We start from the raw sequence: 24,772 nt of genomic DNA, 5'->3' as shown, positions 1-24,772 counted from the left end.
ACCAGCTGCTCCATGGGAGAAAGGAAGATGTTTACTCCCGTCTTGGGACCCTGAGAGCCTTAAGGAGTAGTTCTGAGCTACAGGGTCCCTAAAAGTCAAAATCAATGTCATGACAAAAAATAAACCAAATTCAAGCGGAAAGGAAAAAGGTAAAACAAAGAACAGATGGACTAGATAAGGGAGAGGGGGAGGGGGGAGGACACTTAAAACTAAACCATAGCAGTACAATCACATTAAATACAAACTAAACTTTAAAATTAATTGATAAAAAAGTAAAATCTAACTATGTGCTACCTGTAAGAAATACTTGGATTTTCCCTTTTAACACCAAAAAAAAAACCTCCAAAATTTTAAAGACCAAAAAACCAAGCTCACTGCCATCAAGTCAACTCTGACTCAGAGCAACTCTAGAACAGTGAACTGCCCCTATGGATTTCCAAGACTAAATCTTCATGAGAGCAAAAAGTCTCATCTTTCTCCCACAGAGCGGCTGGTAGTTTTGAACTAGTACTCTTGGGGATAAGCAGCCCAACGCACAACCATTACACTACCAGGACTGCTCTTTTAAAACCACAAGTAAAAAATAAAATGATAGAAAATAATCGATCATGCAAATACAAATGGAAAGAGAGTGAAAGTGGTTAGCAGCTAGGAGGACAAAAGAGAGGTTACATAATGATAAAAAACCGTTGCTGTTAATTCAGTGTTGTAGGTCAATATCAGCCCACACAGAACAGAACCATTACCCAGTTCCACCCTATCCACACAACCATTGCTATGTTTGAGCCATGGCTGCAGTCTAAAGAAAACTTAAAAACCCCAAATGTCTATGCTATTGATAACGAAGCTTCAACACACATGAAGCAAAACCGTAAGAAGCAGACGAATCCAGAATTATAACTAAACATTTCAACACTCCTCCTACCAGTAACTGATGGAACAAATAGACAGAAAATCATTAAGGATACAGAAAACATGAATGACATTATCAAACAGCATAACTGAAATGATATTTATAATATACTACACCTAACACCAGCACAATACACTTTTTAAAAGCCAAATTCACATTGAACATTCACCAAGAAAACCACAGGAAAGGCCCTAAAATAAGTTACCACTAAATTTTGAAAAATTGCAACCTGTGAGTACAATTAAATTTGAAATTAATAAGATCCCGAACACACTTTGCTTCCTACAGAATCTAGAAATTAAACACTACTTTCAAAGAACTCAAGAAACAAAGACTCACAAGGGCAATTAGTAAATAATTTTTAACTGATTGATGAAAACAAAATATACCAAGATGTACGGGATATGCTAGAAGGGATAAGCTAAGGATGTTGAACTAACAAACTAGAAAAAGCCTGGGTCCCTTGATTGTCTCTAAACTTCTTACTCATAAAAAAAGAAATACATGTCCATTTTAAGCTATTTGTCTTTTTAATAAATTCATAAGTATGCCCCGAAAATTAAATCATGTTTAACAAACATTTTAGTAGTTATCCTTTCATTTTTAAAAACACAAATCTTTAGCCAGGTGATTTTTTTTAATGTTTGAGATAATAATTACTTAAGTTTTCACTTTGCTTCTACCATTATTCACAACAATATGCTATCCTAATTTTTCATTTCCCAAATGATTCCTCAGTTTGGAATGAAGTAGTGTAGGGGAAAAACTATCTGGGGGAAGAAATCTTAAGCTGTGTTATTACTCCATTAATCTCAGAGGAAACTTCTTAAAAATGTAAGCTGTGTTATCACTCCATTAATCTATGGCAAATCTGTATGCTTCAGTGATTTCTACCTTCGTGCTTGTGCTGAATTATATGGTCTAACACGGTTAATTTTTAAAGGCTTAGAAAAGAAAGAGACCAGTACTGCTTGGAATATCTGGGAGGAGCTTCACTGTGGTCCACAAAGCACTGCAGTGCAAAAAGGATGCATGCAATACACCATCCTGGCTGAGAGTTGAAGCTCTAAAGTCAAGGGACTAACATTCAGCTTCAGCAGCTGCTGGTTGTGTCAACATGGGCAAGTTGTTTGAAATTCTCACTTCACCTTTCCTGTTTAGAACATGGAGTTAGTACTATCTTCCTCACAAGGATCTTGTGAATATAAAACGACCATCTCCATGGGCCCAGCAAGCAGTCCAACAGTGCCAGGTGTACAGTAAGCACTCAGAAACAGCCATAGCTCTGAGCTAAGAATGAGCACAGCAGGTGGGAAGAAGGGATCTACTGTCGTTTGAAGTTGAAAAGCTTCCTATTAGTGAATTGACAGAAATTTTTACAAGGAAAAGAAGAGCTTTGGGAAACCCTTAGAAAAATAAGCAGGTTCACGGAAGAAATATCTATGGAAGGAAGCTCATATAATCTCACTAGAAATTAAAAAATGGAAAATGGTGGGGTTTTGCTCAGGATTTCAATGGTTATCAACGCATTCAATTTAAAATAAGCAATCCTTTTTCTAGGAATCTATCTGCAGAAATATTGCCCTATGTGTACAAAGAGAATCCACAAGTGTAGTTTACACACTACTATAGAAATAGGCTTTACAATTGTGACAGTAGTGTAGGTTTACTATTCCTACAGTCGTATTCATACTACGAGTGTATGAATCATACTTGTGCACATCTTAATGTCCCCAGTGATGGCTAACGAAGTGATAGTACATCCATCATATGAAACAAATGCTAGAAATGAGGAAAAATGAAGTATATTTTAATTTACTGAAATGAGCTTATTTCAAGACAAATGTTAAGCAAGTTGCAAGAAACAACAGAAAGTTATTAACTTTCTGTGATTGTCAAACTATGCATATGCCCAATGTCAATCATCAAAATGCAACAACAAACTACAGGGTAAATGGACTGCAACTACACAGTACTGCACAAGGTGACAACAGCCTACAATATTGTTGGAATATAATATTAAACTAAGAAAACAAGCTGCAAAAGACTATAGTATGCTTACATTGTATACAAGTTCAGAGTCATACAAAACTAAATACAGTGTTTAATTATTAAGAAGATTAAAACGGGGGAAAACAAGCAATGGTAAAAAATAGTCACAATAAGTTATCTCTGCAGCAAGTGGGCAAAGAATGGGTTGATGAAGGGCAGACAGGGCTTCCTAAATAATACAATGTTCCTTTTCTCATAGTAGGCACAGGGGTATTCATTCTAACATGATTCTGTGTACCTCGTGTATGATTTATCCATGCTATTTTTCTCTATGTAATACTTAATACGGTTTTTAAATTCTGTGTGTAGAGGCACACAGACATGCAGGCAAAAGTGGGGGGGGGGCCCTAAATGTATACAAATTAAAACACAAGTGGTTTCTGGTCCAGGAGGAAGGGGAACTTCTCATGTTTTATGCTAGATATCCCATATTGTTTGAATTTGAGGTTATAAAATTTAGATTTTTCCATTAAAAGTACAACTATGAAACTGTAAGCACATGGAAAATATTAGTACAGCTGAATAAAGAATCCTATCTAGACTGGTTTTATCTACATGCTTATACAAATATGTGCACACTGGCAAGAACAGGAGTTAGGTAACATCTGATCTAATGAACTGGGTTGTACATGGGCAACTTTTTTTATAGCTTCAATTTCTTGGAGGTTTTATTTTTGGGGAATATTCTTTGTTTCACTAGAACTACCTCACTTGGAGAGAAAAAGACAAATAGCAACTGCACGAATGCCAAGTCTCCACCTTCAGGGTAACCAAGTGAAAAACCTACCCACATGGGAGGCTGAATGAATTACAGTCAGTCGACAATGGATCATGCACGCTGGGCCAGTAAGTGCACTCAAAACAACTGGAGAGGATCCCCACCACACCAAGGAGATTACATCAATAGGTTCTGAAGTGCATATGTACATTTCAGTGCTTAACTGAGAGCGGATGCTGCCAAGTAAAAGCGCAGCAGAGGCTGGGAGGCTCCAAGTGCAGGGGGCCTACGAAAAGGGGTTTTGTTGTTGTTTTTTAAGGAAGAGGATAAAAAGAAAGGCACAGGAAAGGATGGAGAGAGGGAAGCAAAAATATGGCCCGCTACACTATTCTAAATAACTATAAAAATATTATACAATCGGACAGTGTCAAAAAACAAAGAATAGAATTGAGAGGAATAAAAACCCAAAGAAATCCAACTCACAGTGAGAAATAGGCACACAATACATACTGATTTCATAAATGCTCCCTCTAACCTAGTCTCTAGCTCCAAAACTTCAGCAATGCCCACACAAAGATATGAAGGAAAACTGGACAGGGGGATCTATTTCATTTTCCAATAATATCACTAATTTGAAGTTATTATAAATAAAAGCTATTAAAACCTCTTAATACTTACTTGCAAAGAAACAAATTTAATCTATCTGGGCTTATCACCCTTAACAAGAACGGTTCTGTGTAACAGAAGTTGGTAAAGACAGAATCAACTCCTGCTAGTTAACCAACTGCCATCAAACCAACTCCCAGGGCTCACTCTCAGTGACCCCATGTGGGTGAGAGCACAGCTGTGCTCCTCCATATGGTTTCCAAGGACGAAATTTTTGGAAGTAGATCCCAGGCCTTTCTGCCAAGGAGACTCCTTTCCTTCTGTTTCCTTTCTTCCTGTAAGGTTTTTCCATGCCCGCTCTGACAACCAACATTCCACGAGCTCCTCCCCCGCCAAATTACTCTGCTGCACATCACCTGCCAGAGGTCTTGTATTCTGACTGACTCAGATATTTCTAGTACTGGGCAGATTACATGTGCTAATGGTTTTTGGGTTTTAACTTTTTGTTGTGAATTAGGTGAGAGTTTACAGAACAGATCATCATTTGTGTATTCAACAACATACGGAACCGGTGTTCATTTTTAAGCTCTTTCTATACTACTTCCTGTTTCTAAGCCTACAGCATTTGCCTTTGACTTCCTTCCCCTACTGCAATCTACACTCCAGTGGAGCCACGTGAGTTCTTTTTCTACAACATAAATCTGATCATGTCATTATTCTCCTTAAAACCCTCAGGCATTCCCCTCTACATACAGAATACACTTCCAACTCCTTTCATGTCATCTACTCTAGTATCAAAAGTCACCTTGTCTCCCATTTAGAAAATTAAAATAAGCATTAAATTAAAATGATGATGATAATAATAATAATAATAATGGGCAGTATTTTCCAAATATTTCTAGAAATTTTACTTCAAAACTATCAATACATTATTTACATGGTCGACAAATATATTCATCTCAACCAAACTCAAAAGTTTTACAATATAACTAAATAAATCATGTTCACATAGCATATGAAAACTGGATGGTTCTATCTAAAATATTTGTATTTCTCCATACCAAAATTAAAATGTAAGGTCAATCACAAGGAATCTAAATAAAAGTCTATTTTCTAAAATGAATCCTAATAAGTATTACTAATTTCCTTATGGGTTCCTAGCAACTGTTAAAAGTCAGCTGTGTGGGTTTCTTTACAGTGTATAAGAATCACCATTAAACAAAGTTGAGCAACAGTATCTAAGTTGCTACAGAAGATAAATAAATGCCTACTGTAGTGAGTCCTGTTCATTTTCTGTTTGGAGTATTTCTGGAGTTTGTTGTATAACTAGCACACGCTATTCATCAGAACAGACTCTTTTGGTAATTTTCTCTTGAATAAGTAAATACATCTATTTCAAATCAAATTTATAACACTTACTTAAGAAACCTGTGTATTAGCTTACCCACACCAAAATACGAGTTTCCCATGAGAATCATACCACTGGTGAATTAAATGTTCTAAGATCTTGCAAACAGACTCAAGAACAGCACCATCTGTCTGGGCTGCAAAAAGCTCAGTTTCACTGCCCGATAGCCAAAGAGCAACAAGACACCAGCTTCATGCCTCTCTCAAAGCAATTTATAGATAACCAGTGATCCCAATCTACTTGAAATCATGGGGCTTGACTCAATTCACTTAAATCATTACACGTTGTATGTAAAACAACATCCTTGGGGGAGGGGTGTATATTTTCAGTAACTTGAACATTAAGAATGTCTATTTCAGAGGGTAAATATTTATATTCTTCAGTAGCTGAGATGTAGATTTATGACCTGGTCAACTCACTGACACTGAGTGAATTCCGACTTATCTTATAAGGACAGGGTAGAACTTCCCTGTGGGTTTCTGAGCATGTCACTCTTGACCAGAGTAGAAAGCCTCCTCTTTCTCCCTCAGAGCAGCTGGTGATTTGAACTGCTGATTTTGTGCTAGCAGCCCAAAACATAGCCCCTATATGACCAAAGCTCCTTTATGGTCTAGTATAAATTCTAAATCTAAATTGGTCTGGTGTTATTTGTGTCAGAAAAACTCATAAGAATTTTTTAAATTATTTAGAATACATTAAGTTTTTGATAGAATTTCAATTTCTCTTGTTAATGTAAAAAAAATACCTTAAAAAGGATAATTGGAAAATTGGTAAACTGATTGAGAATTCAATTCGGAAATCTCTTTACAATCCTGAATTCAAAAACAGAAAACAGTGCTTACCATGGCAATTCATAATATTAACAACTAATACAGACACCACTGACTAGGTAAAGCATCCCTGGTAGCACAGTGGTTAAGCACTCAGTTCAAACCCCACCAGTTGCTCCTCTTCAGAAGAGAGACAATCTGTTTTCCATATAGAATTACAGCCTTGGGAACCTTGTGGGGCAATTCTGCTCTATCCAATAGGCACATTATGAGCTGGAATTGTCGTGATGAAAGCGGGTTTGAGTTTGATATTAGGTAAAACACATTCCTCTCTGTACATCCAAACTGCCATAAATGAAGCCCCGGTGACCTAACAGGCAAGCATCCAGTTCAAACCCACCCAGCAGCTCCTCTGGACAAAGACCTGGTTACAGCCTAGAAAACTCTACTGTGTCTGTCACATGGGGTTGCTAAGGGTCAAAATCAGCTCAATGGTGCCGAAACCACCACCACCAGATACAATCCTACATGGCCAGAAGTGCTCAGGTTTTTACCTCCTTCGGCTGCAGTAAATGTTACTAAAAGATCATTTATTTGCCAGCTGTTAGAAAGCAAAAATAATCTGTCCTAATATCTAGTATTACCAATCAGTGGGACATGAAAACCACCTTCAGTAAAACTGAATGGAAACAAGGTTCACTAGGACCACTAGGCTCAGAACTGCAAGTGGCGGTCTACAAGCAGGCAGGGAATCCTGGCACACAGCCACAATGGCTAGGGGCTAGACAGAGCTCTTTTGGCTCAGCAGAAACTCCCCTACTCCTGCCCCTGCCTCTAATTAAAGATACTAAAATGTGGGCTTTGGCAGCAACAGAGAGCAAAGGCAGAGGATAATAAAATATAAAAATAAAAGACACTAACCAAATTAGGATCGTCTGAAATAATATTTTCTGGGATGGTTGACTAAACTGTTTCTAAAAATAATATGAAAGGAAAAAGAATCAAAACCTATTATGAATAAAGGTGGCATCTACTCGTCTAGACTGATGTGTATCAGTTCTGGTATGATTAGCTCAAAACCAGTCCTTGTCATAATTAAATAAAGCAAAATAAATCACCACATAAAATGCAAGATTTTAAGCTTACAAAGAATTGATCTCATTTATCCCGGGTCAAGTTCATCTCTGAACTTCAAAAGCTGTTCAGACTAACGTAGGAATGCCCCTACTTCCTTCAAAATGGATTGGTTTTATATCCTCACACCTTTGCTCGAATTCCTCCTACTCTGTTCCCGTGCTGAGGACATCACCTGGGTTCCTGACACCATCTCCAGCCAGATTTGTTTGGTCAAGTATCACCCTTTTAATGCCTCCCATCTAGGCCCTTTGCCCCACCCCCACTCCCAGTCCCAGTCCCACCTGCTTCACTGCCTTTCTTCAGTTGAAAATGAACATGTTGTTCACTTTGTCATTTATTCATTCTTCAAACCGCTATCATCCCGAGTTTGTCCTCAATAAGCAAATGTACTGACTTCAATTAACTAACAAGCTGGCCACAGGATAAACCACCTCATCTTCGTTTACTCCTCACATCTTCAGAAGGCCACAGCAAATGTCTTTGAAAAGCATAACCAGCCCCCTCTATTTTTATGTCTGAGAAAGCAAGTCAGATTGTCTACATAAGGCATACACAGTAAATACCTTCACCATTTAAATGTCTAGGCTCCATGCAAAGAAATAAGCCTGACCCACACCTAATTTCTTTTCAATGCACCAAATTTAAAGACTGAAAGTTGCACAGTTCAACAATTCTAACTTGTCTGTGTAAGAGAGCAATGCTAGGAAGGCTTTTAAACACATTAATAAATGTAATACCATGTAACACACTTGTTTTTTTTCCTCCCAACTCCTTTCTCAAAATAGTTTCTATTCTCTTCTTGGATTATCTCCCGCCTTTAGTTTCATATCCCATCTGCTCATTTAAGACTCACGTCTGTCCAGCTTTTGAAATATTTGTCACTCTAGTCATTAGCATTTTGAGTAACATAGCACTGTTGTGGGTTTGTTTTTCTTTTAACTTTAGAAGTGAATTCTTTTAGAACTGAGTATTACGTTATCACCACTTCTTAATCTAAATTGCCTGCCTGCGGTCCAAGTTTTCCTGTCTTAACAAAATTAGGACTCACTAAGTTTTTGTACTCTTTTTAAAGAAAGAGCCAAGACCATACACTAGAAATGCTGGTAAAGCTTTCGAAAGACAGACTCATAGTTATCCACTGAGCTTCTAAAGGACGACTGTCTAGTAAGCTACTTCCAACTATCCCCTCATGAGCCTCTCCTCTAGGTTTTTTTCTGGCTACGAGGCACAACACTGTCCAAGTTGCTCTCTTTCTGCACTTGAACATAATAGCACCCAAGGAACTAAAGAATACAATTTAAAAGTCTAAGTGCCAGTTTATTCGCTAGCCCATGAAACCTTACCCCAATCCCTGTCTTCATCTCACTGAGGCTCAGAAGTCTTCGTTTACCACACAAAGTAGCCAGCAGATGACAGCTCATCTCTAGAGGTGAGCAAAGGGACGGATCTGAAGGTCAGAGTACCACAAAGTCTGTGTGATGACATCACAGAACTGCCACCTCTCTTGCCTTGTTCAACGTTTACATAAAAGGGCATCAGCCAAGAGGCAGCAGCAGCAGGTGCCTGCCCAAAAGGAGAAGGGAAAGCTGCCCTATTGCCTTCAAAAATGCCACTCTTCCTACAGGATGCCATGTCAACACTGCGTGAGGTGGTGGTCTTGCTGGGCAGCGCAGAAGCACTGCCACCGGCTGGGCTGAGGAGGGTTAACAGCGCTGGCCTCCCAGGCGCTACCTTCAGATGGAAGGTTGCTCCTGCCATTCTAAATGGGAGCAATAAACATGAGTTTGTGCCCATAAAAATGCTGCCATAAATAGCATTTGTGTTCTCCAACACAAGCAATCGAGTGTAATACACGCTAAATAGGCTCACCGCCATTTGTATCAACAGAGGGTTTTGTTGTGGGGAAAAAAAGCAAAAACTTGCACATTACCTAGGGTTTCTGAATGCTAGAGACCACCTACCTATAAAATTCTAAATGTCTGGATAAAAACTTAAGACCCTATTCATATTCAACTAGATTAATACAAAAACTACAGATTTGTGGGAGCCATGGGGTCACAAAGAGTCTGAATCGACTTCAGGGTAACTGGCTGGGTTTGTCTGGCGCTCCTTCAATAAGGCCTAAACACTCTTTTTGGATGGTACGGCATAAAATCAAAAAATAGAACTTAGCCATGTGGCTGAGTATCTATACACTCTGTTCAAAACACAGCACGGGTTGTGACACGCGTGTCAAATTAAAATGTGATTTAGTCTTTAAGAAGAAAAAGATATTTATTAAGTACTATTTCTGACATTCCCTGAGACAAATCTCAAAATGTTACTAGAACTGCTATTTAAAGTTCAAAGAGCACTCTGAAGCTGCCAAGGAATTAATAGCTTAAACTACCAAATAAGAGCCACAGTTCAATTCCCAGTCTTATCCAGTAATCGCTCAGGGTTGGTGAGGCAAAAATCGCTCAGCATATTAAAGACATAACCCCTCTCAACTATGAATCATACACACAAAATGAAAAGTTTTAACATCTAGTGACAAATTTCAGGTTTTCCTTCTGAAACACAGCTGATATTCCAGGAAAGAGACATTATAAATAATACAGTCCTAAGCTCTCTTTATAAAGTACAAATACAGTACACGGTGACTTCTAGACTTAAAATAAGCCATTTTACCATTCCAGCTTCTGGTTAACCACCTGAGGAGACTATGTAACTTTAGCTGTAATAAGCTAGAAGTTTCTTCCTCTTAAAAAGAAAAATTTATCTGGTCATCCAGAATGCTTTCCTTAAAAGGTACACAAAGTATTTCACACTTCGGACCCTCTTAATTTCCACCAAGCCTTCAGAAAGAGAATTTGAGGCACAAATGAGACCCATCTCCTCCATCCAGTCAAAAACTTGAAATGTTCCCACAGGTTCACTGTCCATTTTCTGGACTCCGACAAAGTCATCTTACAGCTGTCCACTTCCAGCGTAGAGAGCGAGCTTAGCCGGGGCTCTCGACCTTCCTAATGCTGCCTCCCTTTCATACAGTTCCTCATGTGGTAGTGAATCCCAAGTATAAAATTATTTTCATTGCTACTTCATCACTGTCATTTTGCTACTGTTAGGAATCAGGCGACCCCTGTGAAAGGGACATTTGACCCCCAAAGGGGTCGCAACCTACAGGTTGAGAACCACTGGGTTAGAGGAGAAAAAGAATCAAGATCCTGGATTCTTAGATTTCCGCATATCTCCGGGCTACCTAACACACGGCGTCCTCAGGTTGATTTCCACTCAGAGCAGCCCTACAGGATGGAGCAGAACTGCTCTACCAGGCTTCCTAGGCTGCCCATCTTTACAGGGGCAGACTGCCTCCGCTTTTGCCCAAGGAGCGGCTGGTAAGATTCAAACTGCAAACTCTGGAGTGAACAACTCAACATGTGATCCACCAGGGTCCTATGGAACACATATAGGAAGTCTGAATGCATATTCCTTGAAAGTGTGATGAAGTACACATCTACTATTCAACTGGAATTCTCTTTAACAAGTATCCTACATTTAAAATATTACCAAACCTCAGTACACACACGGTGCCTCAAAAAAAAAAAAGACAAACCTGTTGCCATTGCACTTATTCCAACCGACTCACAGAGACCTCCCAGGCCAGAGTCAGCTGTGATTTGACACAAGCAGACTGTCACAACTTTGTCCTGTGGAGCAGACTGCACAGATGATATCATACTATTCGGACCAGAGCTAAGCAGATGAATTTTCAAGGTCAAAGAAAATAGCATGTACGTGGACCAGGACCTAACTGGACAATGACAACTTCCTAGACAAATAAGACGGAAGAGAGAAGAGCTGTCTGACCATTCATTTAACAAATCGCTAACAAGTAGGAAGGTGTGCAAAGAATGCAAAGGTGATTTAGACCAAGGTAGGGGGCCACACAGTAGCCGGAGTAATTAGCTCTGCCTGTGGGAACCAGGGAAAGCTTCACTGAAGAGGTGCCATCTGAACTACCTAAAATGTAGTTCAAAATGAGCCCTGATGGCTAGCCCTGATCGGTTAGACTATAGATGGGTCACCCCAAGAATGGAGGTTCAAACCCACCAGGTCCTCCATGGGACAAAAATGAAGCTGGCTGCTCCCTGAGAGATGGACACCCCTGGAAATCCTATAAAGTGTTACTATTAGTCAGAAATGACTCCAGGGCAGTGGGGTTGTTGTTGTTGTTGTTTTGTTTGGTTTGTTTTTTTTTGGGGGGGGAGGGTCTGGTTCAGATTGTGCCAACCATATATGGATGCAAATAAGCAAGGAGCTGGTTCCAAATGGTCCAGAGTTACATATACTTATGTCTCCTCTATTTCTCTTCAGGACATTTAAACTCAATCAAGAGGACTGCCAATGTAAAACGCTTTTTCATGCCAATTATGCTATTCTGAATACCTTATTTACCAGCGCTCAAGTTAAGCTCAGATGGATTAAATCATCTCTAATGAAATAAAGTGGAACTATATTTCCTATACACAAACGTCACCAACAGAGTATGACTGTGCGAATGCCACAGGATCAGGCAGTGTTTCCTTCCACTGTACACAGGGTATCTGAGGAGGGGACGACCTGACGCATCTAACAGCAGCAGAATGGAAGGAAGCTTCAATGTGTCTCACACTAAAACATTTTCTAATAAATTTACCAACTTTCTTTGCAGAAAAAAATAAATCACAATAATGTGCATGTAATTTAACACTCTTTCGAGGATCAATCTTTGAAATTTCCACCAAGCATTATAAAAATGCTATTCATAATTATTCCTCAAATTTAGTTTTAATATCAAACAAATGTTTTAAACAAATCCAATACAGTGGACTAATTCAAATTAAGTCTTAATTATCACATTAAGACAATCTAGTGAAGACTGAAGAAACAAAGAATATTTGCCAGTAAATTTACCTAATTCTCTTCATGTTTCCCTATCCATGCTTTAAGTTAAATCTACAAATGTGAAGTGATACCAAAGGCTCAAATAGGAAGCAAATATTTAGAAAATGATGGCAACGTATGTACAAATATGCTTGAAACAACTGATGTAAAGGTTGTTATCAGAGCTGTAAGAGCCCTCAATGAAATTCTTTCTTTAAAAAATCTATAAATTTGAACTCTGCAAATTAACAACACAAATAAAATTTTAATATAATCAACTCAGGAGTTCCTTTGAACAGCAATGGAATTTCACTGTACAGGCAAAAAACACAAAATGTAGAAAGCTGCCAGTCCAGGCTCTGTACAATTTCACAGTGGTAGAAGAGTTATAATAAGATTCTACCACCACTCATCTAGAATGAGAAAATAAACATTTGAAAATCTACAGAATACAACCCTATAGAGATACCAATGAAAGAACATTTGCCCTTGAGTTTCCTATCATCTAGAAAGGAGGGAGGGATAAAAAACATCTTTTCTCCTTTTTGGCAGACCAGAATCCAAATGTTTAAACAGACGTTACAACAACTCTACTCCAGCATCACAGAAACATGCTAACCCAAATTCAAGCAAAGCAGGAGTTCCTAAAAGATGGACTTTGGAGAATAAAATAAATTTCATCCTACAGATGATTTTGAAAGCTAAGTAACAACAATGAACAGAGTAGAACTATGCCTGAAATAAACAGACAACTGCAACATTTTAACAGAATTTAAGACTATGTTTATATCAACAAAATCAGAGATAGAGAACTATGCTGATATTTTTTACTAAACAAAAACTGAGCAAGCATACATATTTCATTCATGCAAATGAGTTTGAATTTACAATTCCTCATTTATGTTAATATTTACCAAGATTAATGGAATATCATCTCCCCTATGTAATGAAGTGAATTCCCCCAACAGAACAAAGCTAACACCTTCAAATCTTTCAAATAAACAATAAAAGCATATACTATAAGAGGAAATTAGCTAAACGTGCTAAGAAAGAAGTTTAATGACTCAAGAGGGGGGAAAGTCCTATATTCCAAGAACATTATAAATAATTTCAAGTCACTAATTCTAAAACTCTTAAGTAGGTCCTATGTAAAAAACATATTTCTAAAAACAACGCGCATTTTCAGACGGCTTAATCCCTTTGTAATACATTAAATTATAACATAAAATGACCCATTCTGGTTGTCACACACACAGCTTATAAAAATTTGCACATAATGCATTTTAAATGAATGACACATTAGTAGTAATGTTGCAAAAATTCTTTCCCTTTCTGAAAAAGGGTTGCCAATGCACTTTCAGTAATAATATCAAATAACCATTTTAACCAATCCCCATAAACGCGGTCTAATCTCTTATTGTGACATAAATGTACCAATTACATTGAGGGGAAAAAATACTAGTTTAAAAGAGGTTGACATTATTTGCTTCTACCAAAAAAGTCTAATTATTTTTAAAAAAAGGAAAGCCAATCTACTTTTGAATCAAACTATAACTTGAAAGATGGTTGAATTAACTATCCAGGCAAACAATCTCAATATTGTTTACAATGAGCTAAGAGCTTCACTTCTATTTTAAATAATTTTACAAGCAACTACAGAATGAACTTATCTTTTGAAAAGTGTTATCATAATTTATATAGTATAAACCCGTGATAGAGCATCTTCCTTATTAATCTCAAGAGGAGTTCTGTGAAAGTGTTTGATGAATACAATTAACTCACAATTAACTAGGCTAAATTAGCCAGTGAGGGGGAAAAAAATGAATCAATTTTTTTCCATGCCTAATTAATGTAATATAATCTACCACTCTTACTGGGCAGTGTTTCCTTGGGTTGTACACAGGGTCACTATGAGTCAGAATACTTAACCATTACCACTCTAACTTAATGCAATTTCAAGTAATGGCTTTCCATATTTTTTTACAAATAAATATCTACTATCCCACAGACAGTGATCAGCTATACAAGCACCTGGCATAAATTCAACCAACACTCACTGTCCTGCAGGCACGCACGGCCCTGCCCATTATGCTGAGAAACAGACTCAACCTAACTTTCTCCCGAAGAGCTCATTCAAGCAACAGCACAGCGGATGATTCTGTAACATGCATGTCATTTAGGTACAATATTTTCTCTTTTAAATTATGAACTCATCCCACGTACCAACGACTCTTCAAAATGGTCCAGTAAACTGCTACACTGTGCCTTAAATTGCTGTCTATTATGTACTTAAAAAATATTTACTAGCAATTGGAGGTTAATATAGCAACTATTACTGGGTGGCAATTATTGCTATTAAAAATATATAAATACTGTAACACCATGTGCTACTAACAAGATGTGAAATAGAAAACACACATTAGCAATTTATAAATATTTTCATCAAAGAAAATGAACCCACAGGAAAAAATACCTTTCTATGAAAACACTAAAATGGTAAATTGGGATGAAAATACACCTTCTGCATGTATGGGGCGGGGGAGGCTTTAGAAGATTATTGAAATGATTCTATTTTGCTATTATTATTATTGCCATTTGATAGTTCTCCTATCTGGTTCTGGCTCAAAAGAGATTTCAAAGTTTGCAAACATAAATCTTTATGAAAAAAAGTAAGTTCAACAACAGAACACCTTAAAAGCTTCAAATATAGAATGAAAAGTTCTTTAACAAGAATTAAATACTGATGTGTATATCTCCGTTTCCATTCAAGGAGGAAGAATTTCAGATCATCCATTTACTCGTATTGAGGAAGATTCTAAGCAAATACAATAAAATGTGGGGCATATATAACTAATTAGGTCTCCCTGTATACTGAAATCTAGTTAAAGGGCATAAAATAGCTTCTTTCTTACTATCTCATTGAATAAATAAAGCTAAAGACAGACATCAGACCGTACATCTGGAAATTATAGTGTCTTCCCACAAGGGTGAGTTCACACACCATAGGGCGCACTGTTACACTTTCCAAAAAGGCAGATTTAACACACTTAACTGAATTATAACGGAGTGAATATATCACCAGAGTCACCCAGAAATGTGATGGACGGCAGGAGAAAACAGTTTTGAGTCACAAAGGCGCAGCCAGGCGTGCATGTACTGCAGCAGCTACAAATCTCACAAGCAGGTAAGACTGAGAAACACATCCCATACACACAATGCCATTTTTCACATGCTAGAAGATGAAGGAGGAAAGGGATGTGAAGAGAATTTGGGAAACTTAATGGCTCAAAGTAGAAAAGCAGAAATCAGGAAGCAAAATAAAGCACTAGCAGAAATCTTAAGGCACCTAATTGCACAATCAACGTCTTCTAAACCATAATGAACACCTTACGGTAATGGAAAGTGGGTAGGTCATTATTGTGGTATAGAACTTTAATCTCTAGTTTATATTTCAACCCACACTACTATGAGTATCTAGGTAAATTCTCCATAAACAATAATTACTTCTGCTCAAAAAAAACTACAGGTCAGAAAGAAAACTACATGCTATTATTAAACATAAAAGGAATTGTTTTTCCAAGGCCTACTTTATTTTGAGCAGCTGATGTTTACATCGCCTTTGGCATTCTTAGCTACTCTGTATAAGGCACTTTAGGCAACATATGTTTAATATTCTAGGTTGCTGCTATAAATGAATCCTAATCAAAAGTCTCAATTTGCAATACAAAATTTACAACAATCAGCAGCTTTTTAACTGATTTTAAAACTTTTTTTTAAAAAATGCAACTCCCCACTGTCAATGTACCAAACAAAGTAACAAGTAAACACTTTCTACTTCTTTACCAAAAAACCCAACCTTTGCATGTCTTGTGTCTGATTTCGGAAGTTGCTACCGAAAAAATAAACCTTTTTCTTCTTGTAGGTATTTTCACAAATCAATTCCTGGTTTAAAGAGTTTAGGGGAGATATACTCAAGGCACTACGTTGAGTCAGTCCTAACCAAAGGACAGCTGCCTACCTACAAAACTGTTTCTCCAAAAGAATCTCAAGCATCTTATCTCTAAAACATTATCACTCTCTCTTGAGCATTTACAGAAGATAAAGGAAGCAGGTCTCCTCCGCACTGCCGGCACCAGAACGTACTGCAGTTGTCGGCAAGAACCTGCTGTATATAAATTAGCCACATACACACAGGCCATTACCAGTCAGCATGATAGATGGTAATTTGGGGAATCTCTCCGCACTAATATTGGTCTACTTGGTTATTTTAATTACCTGTAAGAGTGTCAATGTGGTCACCAGCTGCCAAACAACAACAACAAAAAAACCATTTTTAAATACCCCTTAATCAATTGGCTGGCTAATCTAAGAGGGTCCCTGAATCTGACTGATGCTAAATGACAGGGGGGGAGGGGAGAGAGGTGGCCAAATGGGATTTATTCCCACAATATTAAAAGATCACGAGAAAGTCATCACACTAGCAAAGAGAAGACTCTCTACTTAGTGATAATTTGGAGCTTAAGGATAAGGTACTTAAGGTAACATGTTTAATATTCTAGTAAATAAAAATGTTCCAAGAAAAATTTTAATCTGACACAATTTTAGTGGAAGCAAGGACAGTATGTCACTCAGTATTTGTAACTGAAAAGTCATTGTTGATTTTTAAATCTACATTAATATAGTAGCAGATTTAATAAACTAACACTTTTATTTGAGAAGTTGGCAAGATTTTTGCATTTCTCTACCAGTCTCAAAGGAAGGGGGGGCACTTATGCCACCCATAATTAAATGTAACTAATTACAATTTGAACACTAAATTATTTATCCAGTGTAAACAAGGATTCAGAGGAAATACTTCTATCTACAGCAAGGGTAACAGAAATTCAGCCCCAAAACTATATTCTCCAAGAGACTATCCTCCCACCCCCCCAAAAAAGGCACACAACTTAAAATAAGTTGTTTTTTTAAGCTAAATTAAATAAACCGTTTAGCCAATTTTCCAATTATATTCTACGCTTGAAACATAATTGCCTTACATCTGTTTACAAACCTTTGCTCAATATTTAAACAAATCCGTACTCTCCCGGGTACATAGCTAGACATGCAGTAACTCAAGCACAAAGCGCACATTTAAAGACCGCGCACTGCAATCATCAGCCTAAACGCCAGGTTTAACAACGTGATTGTTTTCCGAGGAGCTAATACGACCCAATAAAAAACATTGTTTTTTTAAAAGCAAAGATGGCATTTACCACCCCATGTCAATGCCACCGCCAGGGCCAGAGTTGCTGGGGTCCTATACATTTGCAATTTCGATGAATCTCGCCGCCGCCGCCGGGCGCTGGGGCTTCCGCGAGAACAATCGACACCCCAACTGCTCCAAGACTGAGGCCGGCGATTCCAATCCGAAGGAAAAGTTGTCAATTATCGGAGAGCCAGGGAGCGAGGCGAAAGCACATTAAAAGCGATGCTAGCCAACCGCCCAGCTTGTTGCTTTGTGTGCGTGTGTCTGGGGCTTCGTGGTGAGAACCGAGACCCACAGATTTTTTTCTAAAAGACCCCGGAGCAGAGAGAACAAGGAAAAAGCTTTCTCCACCTTCCGTCGGCTCGGCGCAAGGGCTCTCCGAGCCGCGAGCCGCGAGCCCCGAGGAGGGGCGGCCGGCGGTGTGGACGGACGATCGCGGGAGCGCCGGGTGCCACCGTCCGCCACTGACACACGATCGCGCGCCAGCAACTGTCTTCGGGCGAAATTGCAGGTGTCATGGTGGAATTGTAATTAAAAAAAAAAATTTTTTCCCTCCTCCCAAAACGCGGTCCGGGGATCCGACGCGAAGCCGAGTGGCCGCTCGCTGCCCCTGGCAGGCGCGGGCACCCCAGGCAGCGCCTCCCGTCCACCGCGGGGGGCAGGCGGGGGGGTCGGAGGGGAGGGAAGGGGGCGCTCCGAGGGCGACCCAGCCTCCGCAGCTGTTGCGGTTTCCACTCGGCAAACCCACGCCGCGCGCCGCGCTCACACGCGATTGTTAAAGAGCCAAATACACCCTGGACGGGGTCCCGGGCGGGCGAGAACCCATCCAAGGGGGCGACGCGGCGAGCGGCGGCGGGAGGCGAGGGAGGGGCCAAGTCCCGGCGGCGGCGGCGGCGGGAGGAGAAAGTTGGTCGGCGGCGGAGGTCGGGGACCCCCCCCCCCTCACCCCGCGGTCCAGCCCCCTCCCCGCAGCCCGGCTACTCACCAGCGAGAAGAGGTTGGAGTGACAATCCTCCAGGCTCGCCCCGTTCGCCACCCAGTTCGCTGCCGCAGTCATGATCCTCCGCGAGCCCGGCCGCCAGAGCGGGGCATGTCGGAGCGAGGCGGCCGAGGCGAGGCCGGGCCGGTCCGCGGCGCCTCGCCGGGGAGCGCGGGGCGGCCGGGCCGCCGCCGCCGCCGCCGGGAGAGGGCGGGCGGGCCGGCGGGCGGGCGGGAGGCGCCGCGGCGACGCCGCGCCGGGGGCGGCGGGCCCGGGCCGGCGGGGGGGTCCGCGGCGACCGCGCGGCTCCTTCCTGCTCGGGCGGCGGCGGCGGCGGCGGCTTCGGCGGGGGGCGCTGTCCGCGCGGCCCGGCGCCCTCCCCGCCTCTCAGGGCCGCCGCTGCCTCCCGAGCGGCCGCTGCGGGCCGGCCGCCGCCTCTGCCTTCGCGGCTCCTCGGCCGCCGCCGCCGCCTTGTTTATCTCCAGCCACCGACTCCCCCTCAGCCCCCGCCGGCGCGTGAAGGCAGGCAAGCCCCGGAGCCGCCGCCGCCGCCGCCTCGGAGCCGCCGCCGCTGCGGAGCGCGAACTCGCGAAGGGGGGGGTGCGGACGAAGCCAGCGGGCGACCCCGGCAGCAGAGCGACGTCCCCTCCTTCCTCTTCCTCCCCCACCCCCCCCTCCTCCCCAGTAAGCCTCGCTTCTCCCTCCCCGGGCTCGCTCGCTCTGACAGCAATGGCGGCCGCCGACCGCGGCTCGGCCCGCCATTGGCTGGCGCCGCACCACGTGACGGGCGCCGGCCGCGCGGGGGGGGGGCGGGCGCGGGCGGCGGGGGAGGGGCCGGGAGCGGCGGCCGCGGCTCGCGGGAGGCGCTGCTGAGCCGAGCGCGGCCGGGTTACGAGACCGGGAAGAGGGCGAGAGACGCGGAGGGAGAGAAAGAAGTGCGAGCGGCCCGGCTCTCCGGCGCACGGCGGGCCGCGGGGCCGAATCCGCCGGGCGTGGGCGCCGCGCCCCGCCCCTGCCCGGGCCCACATCCTCGCGGAGCGCCCGGGAGGCTGCAGGGCGCGACCAGCTGCCTCGGGGAAGCCCGCGGCTGCTGCGAAGGAGGGCCTCTGGCTGCTGCCCTCCGGGCCGCTGCGTGGCCGAGGTTTGCGGTGGGCCAGGCGGCAGCCCCCAGTGCCCCACGGCGCGTCGCCTCGCAGCCTCACTCCCCGGGAGGTGGGTCCCGCGTTTCACAGACTCGCAAACTGAAGCACAAAGAGATGAAGCCCCTTGCTTGAGGTCGCACCCCCAGGAAGAGGTGGTGTTGGGATTTGAACCCTTAGACCCCTGGACACTGAAGCCCCGCTCTTGCCCTCTACTCCCCTCGCCCAGAATAGTCTGCCTCCAACTAATAGTGATTCTTGTCTCATTTTATACATTCATGTTGAGCCTTCCATTCATTGCACAAAGGTCTCCTGAGCCAGTATATCAGTGTGTGTGTGTGTGTGTGTGTGTGTGTGTGTGTGTGTGTTTTGGGGGGGCGTGGGGGAGGGACGTCATCGAGTCTAGTCTTGACTCATAGTGACCCAACAGGGCAGAGTATTACTGCCTCTGTGGATTTCTGTGACTAAATCTTTGTGGGAGTAGAATGCCTCCTCATCCCCGCAAGGAGCGGTGTCTGGTGATTTCGAACCGCAGGCCCTTTTGGTTAGTAGCCCAATGTATAAGTCACTATGTCACCCGGGATCCTTTGATCTATACAGACAAGCATAACATTTCCACTCTATGTACCAAACACCTTGTCTTCGCTCGTGGCTCCTTTATTCAATAACCAGCATTTCATGAGAATGTCCATGCCAGGAGTCCAGAGGCATGCCAATAAGAACTCTTTCCCAGGCCTCCAGGTATTCCAATTCGTAGCGACTATGTAGGACCATTGGAATTGCCCCTGCAAAGGTGTAGAGACCAACTTGTTCACGAATACGTCCCAAACATGCGAAAGCCCACCGTTTTAGGGGGATTCGAATGAAAGTGAAGGAAGGGAACTGTTGGAAAAGGAGCCAGGTGAGGTGTACAGGGGAGGAGCCTTAGGCACGTAGTCTGAGCTTCGGAACTACCATAAATACTACAAAAGCAAATGTCTTGAGCAACATGTTAGTGTATTATTATCGTGGGAGACACTGTTGCAACCATTGCACATGCATAGATCTCATAATCCTCACAGGAGCCATTGAATGACACTATATCCTGTTGTGTGATGGGCCAGACTCAGACGACTGCAGGGGCATCCTCCCAGCCTCACACCGAGTGTGGGGCAGAACTAAGTCCACAGCCCAGTCAGCCTGACTCCAGAGTCCCATGCTTGAACCCAGCAGGTTTCAGATCAGAATTCAGGTGACTTCTGGTGGGGAGCTGGCTCTGCCATCTCTGGTAGTGTCCCCATGACCCAGATGGTTAACTTGCTGAACTTCATTTACTAATCTGTCCCAAAGAGGGGGGGGGGCTAAGGATTGACAATCCCTTCCCACCCCCCAACTCAGGTTGTGAATTTCTAAGGAGCTCTGGTGGCGTTAAGTGCTCAACAGCTCACAAAAAGGATGGGCCTTCAAACCCGCCAGAGGCTCCTGGACAGGTAGGGAGTGGGGCCTGGAGACCTGATCCTGTTACTAGTGCAGCTTTGGAAACTCTATAGGACAGCACTCCTCTGACTTCTAGGGTCACTATGCGTCACAATCAACTGGTGGGCAACAGGTTTGGCTTGGTTATGAAGCTACCATCTATCAAAGTACTTCAGGGGGCGAGAGGACTAAAGTACTTGATCCACATGCATGGTGTGTCTTCGGCCTGAGCAGAAAGACAGTGTGCTGGACCTGCAAACTGAGAAGTCCACATTGCATGTACTTACATTTCAGGAAACTTCACCTACACGCCTGGTCACCAAACTCACATTCTTCAGCAAGTGTAGCGCAAAAAAACAAAACAAATTAACAAAGCGACCAGAAAGCCTTTTTAAAACCTCTCAGAGCAAAATTCATTTTTAAAAAAATGAGCAAAGGACAGGGACAGTTTGCAGAATAGGAAATACATATGGCTTTGAAATATTGAAAAAGATGTTCCACTTCACTCATCAGAAAAGCAGAATTAAAACCGCAATAAGTGATGACAATATTTTTTAAGTTGAGGCAGTGTGAAGGGCTCAGCTGCTACCACAAAGGTTGATTCGTCCCTGGAGGGAGGTAGGGGCCTCCTTCCTGGTTGATGGGAAGATGGGCCGGCTGTGTCACCTTCAATGTCAACGGGGCAAACAACAGAACTGAGTAACGAACAGGTCCTTTGGGCTCAGCAAGTCTACTTCCAGAAGCACATGCGGACCGATGCGCACCTAGACCCCAAAGACCACGACGCAAAGATAAGAACAGCAGCATGGTGTGTATAGCAGAAACTGGGAAACACCTCTGTGCTTACCAATTAAGGGAGTATGTAATAGAATTTCATCTCATATGGTCACAAAAGTAACAGATTAGCAGTGTGAAGCATAATCTCTTTAGAGGGACACAACTTCTGCTAGGGGCAATGGTTGAACGACATGATGTTGTGATTGTGAGGTGCTGTCTGGTGGGTTTTCCAGCCATCGCCAGTGGACTAGAATGGCCTTACGCGGTTCACTTGGCTGCAGTCTTTAAGAGGGTGGGTTGCTAGATCTTTCTCCCCTGGAGCCACTGGGTGGCTTCCAACCAACTTTTCAGTTGGCAACTGAGCACTTAACCATTGTGCCACTAGAGCTCCTAGAACAGTATGACAGACAGTTGATGGCCCTGAACTACCCGTGACGACTGCTGCAATGTCACCGGTCTTGTTACCGATCTTTTTAACCACAGTAAGAGAAATCATCATCTCAAAATTATTCTTCATACAGGTACCTGTGGAAGATGACCTTCAGCACTAGCACGAGTTGTCTCTAGGTTGTGAGGTTAAGAGACTGGGAGTCCGAGTGAGAAGCATTCATCTGCACGATACCAAAAACAAGTCACCAAACAAACCTCCCTGCCATGGAGTCGAAGCCGACTCAGAGCGACCCTACAGGACAGGGGAGAACTGCCCCCTGTGAGCTTCTGAGATGGGAACTCTGTATGAGCGTGGAAAGCTCATCCTGTTCCCGCAGAGCCATTGGTGGTTTTGAACTGCTGTCCTTGTGAATCACAGCCCAGTGCTGATGCACCACGACACCAGAGCTGCTTCTGCACCCTAGTTTGCGGCCATTTTCTTTTTCTCTTTTTAATCAAGTGCATAAATACTGACTCAAAGCTGCGAGTTACAAGCAACAATAATAAATAAAATCGGAAGCAGACTAGCCTGGCACTACCACCATGAAACAGCAAGCAAGCCCACTAAGCAAAACAAAGCTCGTCAGGGGAAATGACCTTAGGTGTCAAAGGCAAGAACCCAAGGAGGAAGAGAAGAGACTAGAAAGGCTGAGTGTGATGAGAGGCCAGGGGAACCAGGTTCTAGTCCCAGGTGTGCTGCTGAGCAGGTGTGTGACCTAGGACAAGCCACCTGACTTCTCTGGGCCTCAGTTTCCAAGTGTGTTTTTTTAATGGGGTAAGGGGCGAGGAGCTTCTAGCCAGGAGCATATTCCTTGAGAGTCCTGATAAGGATTTGCAGGGCTCTAACTCAATGGGAGTTGGTAGGCGATTGCAACAAACGAAACCCACCAACTGACTTGTAGGAAGGATGGCGGCCAGTGAACCAGGGGTAAGGGCGTCTGGCTCCTGTTCCCAAGGTGAGAAGCACCTCCAGGCGGCGCCCTGTGCCTCAGTTTCCCTGCTTGTGAGGGGGCCTCTGGCCAGGCAGGAAACAGCAGTTCTACTGGGCACAGGTCTCAGGTCTTATTCAGAGAACAGGTTAGTTCCCCTTTGCGGTTCTCAAAGCTCATGGAAGAGAGAAAATGGAAGCAGAAATGTGACCAGAGGAGGAAGCCTCTGCTAGGAGTCCACAGGACGTCTCACAGCTGCAGAGCCCTGTCTCACAGCTGCAGAGCCCCATGCAACAACGTGGAGTTAGAGAGTGCTGTTTCCCACTAGGACACACCTGGGTTTCAATCCCTGGGCTGAGTGCACTAAGGAGCCTTCTGGCCTGGAGCAAGTCACTTAACACCCCCCCACCCCAACCCCCACTCCTTCCTGGACAGTGACTTCCCAGTGTGATAATGCCTAGACATTCTTAGCTTTGTGCCCGGCCCCCAAGGCAATCTGTGCTCAATAATTTCAAGATTCACACTTAATTGCCTGTCCCCCAAGTCAGAGGGCTGTTGACTGCTTCATTTTTGTTTTTCTTCCCACTAAACTTTATCTATCGGCTTCGTTGCCTTTCAAATGATGGACCAAAAAACACACTAGCTTCTCGGGCACCTTACCAAACCCCCCAAAAAGAAGTCACTTCAATCAATTCAATGCCGACTCATAGCAACCCAATCGGACAGAGTAGAACTGCCCCAGTGAGTTACCAAGACTCTCTTTCCCTGAGTAGAAAGCCCCGTCTTTCTAAGGACCCTCTAGTGGTTTCGAACTGCTGACTCTGCAGTTAGCAGCCCGATGGCTAATCACTCCCGGGGCCAGGGCTCCTGAAGGACCAGGCAGTAGTCTTCTATCCCAGTCCCCGTCCCCCCCACCCCCGCTACACGATGTGGACAAGCTGCTGTGAACACTTCCATGGCCGTGCACACCGCCGCAGACGTCAACATCGATTTTTATGGGTATTCTCTTGCTTTATGAGAGTGGGGTCATCTGCTTGTTCCACCTAACAATGGGTCACAAATGGGCCTCTAGGTCTCTTGCTGTAACGCTCTAACTCCTTCTTTTATTGTGTAATGTTCCATAGAACCCTTATGTCATAATGTATCCAACGTACTCCCTTATTCCCAAGCATTCAGGTGGTTTCCACATTCCTCTCCACCTCCCCCGCCCCCCCCCTATTCTAAACAACGGAGCAGTAAATATTCCTGTCCATATATATCCTGACACACTGACGTTTTTATTTCCGTAGCATAACGTCCCCCAAATAAGG

General features: G+C 43.1%; 1 protein-coding gene across 2 annotated transcripts in view; it reads right to left on the bottom strand.

The window, feature by feature from the left end:
• MED13L (mediator complex subunit 13L) overlaps window positions 1-18,920 on the bottom strand; it is a 257,652-nt gene extending 238,732 nt beyond the window's left edge. Inside the window, exon 1 of one of the 2 annotated variants that reach the window (XM_075534610.1) lies at window positions 18,740-18,920. In XM_075534610.1, coding sequence (XP_075390725.1) covers window positions 18,740-18,811 — 72 coding nt within the window. In that variant the 5' untranslated portion in view covers window positions 18,812-18,920. The remainder of the gene's footprint in view (window positions 1-18,739) is intronic. The other variant, XM_075534609.1, reaches the window with a different exon arrangement.
• Window positions 18,921-24,772: the final 5,852 nt, after the last annotated feature.

This window comes from Tenrec ecaudatus, chromosome 16, assembly GCF_050624435.1.
Source record: "Tenrec ecaudatus isolate mTenEca1 chromosome 16, mTenEca1.hap1, whole genome shotgun sequence".
NCBI classification, from domain to species: domain Eukaryota; kingdom Metazoa; phylum Chordata; class Mammalia; order Afrosoricida; family Tenrecidae; genus Tenrec; species Tenrec ecaudatus.
This window is presented reverse-complemented; position numbering and strand designations above follow the sequence as displayed.